General features: G+C 53.9%; 1 protein-coding gene across 9 annotated transcripts in view; it reads right to left on the bottom strand.

Annotated features, from left to right (window-relative positions):
* Positions 1–6,519, bottom strand: part of Nphp4 (nephrocystin 4) — a 104,072-nt gene that overhangs the window by 37,982 nt on the left and 59,571 nt on the right. For all 9 annotated transcript variants that reach the window (XR_002817709.1, XM_023699458.1, XM_023699457.1 and 6 more), the window contains one exon: positions 5,981–6,128. Coding sequence is in view for 8 of the 9 variants with exons in the window: in XM_023699458.1 (XP_023555226.1) it covers positions 5,981–6,128 (148 nt within the window). In the remaining variant the exon portion in view is untranslated. The remainder of the gene's footprint in view (positions 1–5,980; positions 6,129–6,519) is intronic.

A 6,519-nucleotide genomic window follows, 5' to 3' on the forward strand; every position in this document is an offset into this window, starting at 1 on the left:
GCCACTGGAGCCCAGTCCCTCCCATCATCCAGCCACCAACCCTGCATCCAGCCACCAACCCTGCAGGTTGGCTCACCCTGAATCCAGACTCTTCTGACGCTTCCTTGTGAAGCACCCAACCCTGCACTGAGAGGGTGTGGCCCACGGCCCACTGTCCCCAGACCCATCCCCATCAGCTATCACAGAGTGAAGGCGGTGACACAGCAGACTGAGGGGCTCCAAGTCAGGATTCCATTGGACCAACAAGTAGAACAGCCAGTGGGATTCCCAAGCCTAGGGATTACCCAGGAGCCCCTGGAGTGGGCACTTAGGGAACTGCAAGAAGGAAGAAGTCAGCTCTGCAGAAAGGGGAGCTGGATGGGCAGGGGCAGGCCTTGGAGAGAGACAGACAACAGACACAGACAGACAGAGTCTTCATCCCATGAGGGCAGGAGCCACCATGCCTGACAGAGGCTCTGCCTCAGGGCTGGTGTCGCCTGAGCCAACAGCCTCCTTCATCAGAGTTGAGCCTCTAATATTTGCACACACAAGAACGGTCTTGCTTACTTCACTTCACCTACAACGCTTTGCTGTGGGCCAGGACTTCCCAGGGCAGTGGGAGGATGTATCAGACAAAGTGCCCACAGGGGCCAGGGAGATAGCTCAGTAGAATAAGTGCTTGCCTGGCAAGCACAAGGTCCTGAGTTCAATCCCCAGTACCAGAAAAAAAAAAAAAATCCCCACTAGTCAGACACTTGCTCAATAGATAGTCTTTAGGGTGGAACAAATACCTGCCTCTCCCCCTTCAGGGGCCAAGCAAGGTCACCTCCCAGGCCCTGTGCCTGCAGACATGTGGCTACACGCAGCCAGCAAGGCTGACAAGCAGTGTCACTCCTGGGCCAGACACGTCTCGGGTGGGACAAGGTCCTCCTGAGCCTCCCATTCTTTCGGTGACCAGCAGCATTCACAATGGCACTGCCACATGTGCCCAAGGTGAGCAGAAGCCACCTCTAACCACAGCCACTGTGCAGTAAGAGAGGAGCTGCTTTGCTTTAAACCATTGAGATTTGGGGATTATTTGTTACCTAGCAAATCTGACCAATACACTCCAAGGAAATGAGGGACAGGAGAAAAGTAAACACGCTGTTATATACAATAAATACACAGGGCTGTGGGAAGCTAAAGAGAAAGGTCTTCCATGTACAAGAGCCTCGGGCTGGGCTTAATAGATGTTTCCATAAGAAAAGGCCAGAAACATTTACCAGATCTATGTTGCTTGAATGTGGGACTCTGTAAAATCACTTCCAAACTATAAGTGAAAAGGGAGCGGGCTGGGGACGGAGCTCCACACTAGACACCATGCTGAGTCTGCACCCCAGCAATGAGAAAGGAAAAAAATTGAAGTCTGTAATTGCGGAACAGGGTTGAAGCTATCCTTAGAGAAGAACTGTAAAACCTTAGATGTTTTATTACTGAGTCAAAAGAAAGCTAAGAATTCGACTTATTTAAACTTTGAAGAAATTGAGAAGACAGCACTAAAAACAGGAGCACGTACGGCTGATGCTAACTAGAAATAAAGGTAAGATCTGGGATTTGAAGAGCAGAACCGAGAAGGAAAGCTGAGAGCGGCTCCTCAGATGAGATGGGGGACGCAGCCGCACTGGGGTCAGCCTGCCCAGAGGGGAAGAGGTTCAACTTGGGGGCGGGGGACACTGGGAAGGAAGCTCCACACGGACACGTGGCCAAGGGCGGGAGCGGACACCACCTCCTCGCTACATCTCTGAAGAGGAGAAAAAGCTTTGGGTGCCAGGATCGAACTCAGGACCTTGTGCATGCCAGGCAGGTGCCTACACCGCTGAGCTAGCTCCCCAGCCCCAGGCTGGCCATTTTCTCGACAGGATAATTACTCCGAGAGGAGCATAAGATGAGGGGAAGGACATGAACAGACCAAGTCCTAAGAAGAAATTAAATGGCTGCCAAAGCCCTGCACAAGGCCGCCGGCTCTGCTGGTATCGCAGGCCAGCTCTCCCCAGCCCCAGGACGGGGCATCTGTCCCCCATCTGGACCATGTGAGCAGCCAGGAAGACAGGAGCCTGCCTCCTGAGAAAGGCCACAAAAGAACCACAGGGCTCTGCAGACCACGGCCCCCAGGCCAAAAGGTGTAAATAAAGGTTTATTGGGAAACAGCCAGATCCATTCCTTTTTTCTGTCACCTTATGGCTTCCAAATACCTCTGACGGAGATCACCAGTCCATGAAGCCTGAAACACGATTTGGCTTTGACAGGAAAATAATGCTGGCTCCGCACCTCAACTGCAAATGGAAGTCCCAGCACCGAGAGCGGCGGGCACCGCAGCACAGCTCCACACACAGCTTTCTCTATCGCTCTGCCCTGCTTTGTCTTTAGTTTTTAACATCATGAATCCCCGAAAATAAGACCTAACAGCCTTGAAGACTAGAGATCAAAACCGCCAGCCGCAACCGGCCTGTCCTTGCCTCACCTGCTACACAGGCCACCAAGCAAGAGGACAGAGAGGTAACATCTACAGGACGCTGGCCACCGTAACCACCTGCTAGGGCTTACTTGGGGGGAAATGCAGCCGGATACTTTTGGCGCAGTTATTCAGGTCCTGGCGATGCCGAGAAGGCTCAGAGGTCCTGCCTGCCCCGTCCCCACGTACACGTGGCTGCCCCGCTATCGATGTCTCACCCTGCAGGGGCCACCACTGCGGCCAGGCCTTTGCCGGAGCCCACAGTCCTGGGCGCCGGCCCCCCTGCCCCGAGGGCCCCACAGCCCTGCCGCCCACTCTTCTGCTTTTTCTCCTTCTCACTGATTTTAAGGAGCTGTCTACAATTTTTTTTCTAACCTGATTCTTCCAACTAGTTTTGGCTGTATGCCTGGCCAGTGCCTTTTGGTCTCTGGTCTTCTTTCTTTATACAATCTTCTCTATGAGAGGGTTTTTTTTTTTTTTATCATTTATTTGTATTTTTATTTGAGTCTATGAGAGTTTTACAGAGCTTTTCTGGTACCAAAAATAAACAAAATAAATCAGTGTACTGCTTACTTAAAAAAATTTTACACATTTGCAGTTTACCAGGAATCGAACTCACAACCTTGCACTAGCGCTAGCCTATATTTTAGTGTCACTATTTCTCAGTCATATATTTCTTTTTGTTGGTGTTTTGTCCATTTTGCTCAAGAAAGTCCCCCTGACCCCAGGGTGTAACAATATTCTCCGATTTCATGAAAATATTCTTCAACTTTCTTGACCTTTGTTCTTCACGTGCAGCTCTTGCCTCTGCCGCCCCCCCCACAGATGAGGAAACTGAGGCGCACAGGCGGTGCTCTGAGTCCCTGACCACGAGAGTCCGTGCGCAGCGCTAAGCACGGCGCCACACAGGCGAAGCAGCTGTTCTAGCAGCACCCAGACTCGCACTTCAGGCCTCAGGACGAGCTCGCGTGCGCACACACACACACACACACACACACACACACACACACACACACACCCGTCTTTGCGCCACTGGACAGCTTGGGAGGGAGAGGGCCCAGGCTCCCTGCTTCAGGGTGCATCTTCCTGATCGCTCTGAGGCTGGGCACGTTTGCAGACACTTAGTGCTTGCTCTGATTCATGTTCTGCACAGGTCCTCTTCCTCTCCTATGTTTGATTTTCTTTCCTCCTCTCCCTGGTATTGATTTGAAGAAACTTTTTCTATAATCCTTCTTTCTAATCTAATTCTAAATTTAAAATATTTCAATTTTGAGGCATTTTTAATGCATCTGGAATTTATTCTGTGCTTGCTATGAAATTAGGCCTGAACTTCCCATCTTCCATACGGACAACTGGCCGTGCCTTGCGGTAGAGGAGTGTCCGTGCCCACCCCAGGCCCAGAACCTGCTGGCCGCACCGCCAAGGAACGCCAGGCTGCCGAGGCACTGACTTCCGACACGGACATGGTGCTGGCCGGAGCTGGCCCAACACCACAGCTCCCACGGGGGAGCAGGCAGTGCTAGAGAAGCGCGAGGGGGTGGGGGGATGCAGCCTGGGGAGACCCGGGCGCAGCCTCTGAGAGCCTTGTGGGGCTGTGGACTTTCAGGGCCATCAGAAAATGAGGCTGCACTGTCCGAGGTCACTGTGACGGAGGTGACCTGTCGGAGCAGCAGCAAGACATGCAGGCACGCCTTCCGGACACTCCTCCCGGCCCGGCTTTATCTTCCCAGCTAAGGACCGATCCCACGGCATTCTTATTACCGTCACTTCACAGTGAAGGCTGCAAATCGAGAAGGATGAACCCTTCCTCCTGCACAGTCAGCCCAGCCACCTCTTACTAGGACTGCTTAAAAATAAATCTCAAAAGAAGCCGGGCCTGGTGGTGCACGCCTATAATCCCAGCACTCAGGAGGCTGAGGCAGGAGGATCGCTGCAAGTTCAGGACCGGCCTGGGCTACAAAGTGAGCTCAAGGCCAGCCTGAGTTGCATAACGAGATCCGGTCTCAGAAAGACAAACAATCATCATCATGATCATCATCGTCATCTCAAAAGAAAGTAAACGCAGTGAGTGGGGGAAACAGAGTCCAGAGAACACGGGGCGTGGGGTACCGAAACTCAGGAAAGGCATGAAGCCCCGGCCTGGGGAGGGGAGTCTTGGGTACCAGGTGGGAGCAAGGCAGGAGGACTAAGCCTGGGATGCTGCTGCACAGAGTGATCGCGGTTAACGACACACTAGAAGACGGAGGCAGATTCCAAATGTCTTTGCCACAGAGAAAGGGCACCACCGGAGCCTGCACACATGGCCCTCCAGATCCCAGGCACCCGAGTTACCCGTGTGTGCGGCTACTGCACCCCACGGATGCGGAACACTGTCACACATGGATGCAAAAACAAGCTTCAGCACAGGCCTGGAGCCCGCAAAGACGCTGGAGCTGCACAGAGGACATTAGCGGAGTTCACACCGCATCTGAAATGACTCTGGCCGGAAGGTGCCTGCACGCCCTTCGCGAGCGGCTCCCACAGACAACCGGCTGCCCCTCGGAGGCAAGGGAGCCGCACTGGGGCCCCTTATCCATGGGCCTGGGGCACACTCAGGGGAAACGGAATCCAGAGGACAATCTGCTATGCATAAAATTCCAGAACCAAAAAGACAGAACAGTGAAAGCCAGCAGAGCCACTGCTATGAAAGGAAGGACAAACTATGACATGGTCTGTCCCAACACAATCAACTTAGGTTCAGGGAATATTAAGCTCACTGAATATTGTCAGCAAGCTCAGAAAATTCCAGGTCAGAAAAACACGAGTTGGCGCACCATGAGCGCTGCACCCTCAGAAATTCACACTGAACAAGATCAGTTTCTGCAAACTGCAATCTCAACTCCTGAAGAGAGTCAGCCGAAGGGGCAGAGCCCAGGCACCTCGTGCCAGGACTCCTGGGCTGTCCTGACTTGGCCACGCGGTCCACCCTGGTCTTCCCACAGGGAGGGCTCCTGAGCCCAGGCCAGGCTGTAGCCATGCAGGCAGGCTCTGAGGCCGCCCTTTCCTCTGGCTCCGTCACCACGGCAGACTCCCTTACAGGCTCATGTTCCAAGCCCAGGGGACAGCCAGCCGCAACTCTCCACATCACACACCTGTGCATCCATCTCCATGCTGGACACTGGCACTGTCCCTCCGCTCATACCCGTCCCATCTCTCCTCCGTAAAGCTACACCTGGGGCCAGCCTGGGCTGCACAGCGAGACCAAGTCCTGTACCCTGCTTCCAGGTGGCTGGAGATGCCCCACCGAGAGCACAAACCTGAGCTGGCATCATGGTCATCACCAACCCGACGGTCGGGCCGGGTCCGCAGGACGCCCGAGTGGGGCACAGGTGACAGGCACTGGGACAGGCAGCACCACACTGTCCAAAGTCCATTACCAGTCAACGCGGCAACACCGCTCTGGCTGTGCCACGCGCTTGGGAACCCAGCCCAGACCGTGGGGACCGCTCACCTGTGGGGGGTGTTGCTCACCTGTGGGGGGTGTCAAGGGCCTCTTGCACAACTGCCGTTCCGATTGCTCTGACCGCTCCAACAAGGGCCCCTGGGAGCGCACCTCAGCCGTGTCCTGTGGGCTCAGCGAGAACCGGAACTGCACTGTCCCTGCCTCCACCTGCTTCACCTGCAACAGAGCCATAGGACCCGTGAGGCCACCCTGCCTCAGCCTCTGCTGGGGACTCACCGGTCAACACAGTGGCCAGCAGAAGCCACAAATTCCCAAATGACCGGTGAGTATAAAATTTTTAATCCAGGATAAAAACAATCCATTGGCATAAAAATCCCAGATGATACCAGATATTCCAGCATGGAATTCACCTGAGTAGAAAGAAATTTTTAAGTCTGTGTTATAAGACCCATTATGTTGAGCTTCTTAATTTATACATAAAGCTGACTTTTAACATATGTAGCTCTACGTGCTTTAACACAGGCGCAAATGCAGGCCACCAGCACCGGTCAGGGCGCCCTCGGTGGCCACACCCACGCCCACCCCACCTGAGCCGCACAGTCACTGC

Source organism: Octodon degus, unplaced genomic scaffold (genome assembly GCF_000260255.1).
Source record: "Octodon degus isolate 3935 unplaced genomic scaffold, OctDeg1.0 scaffold00113, whole genome shotgun sequence".
In the NCBI taxonomy this organism is placed as follows: domain Eukaryota; kingdom Metazoa; phylum Chordata; class Mammalia; order Rodentia; family Octodontidae; genus Octodon; species Octodon degus.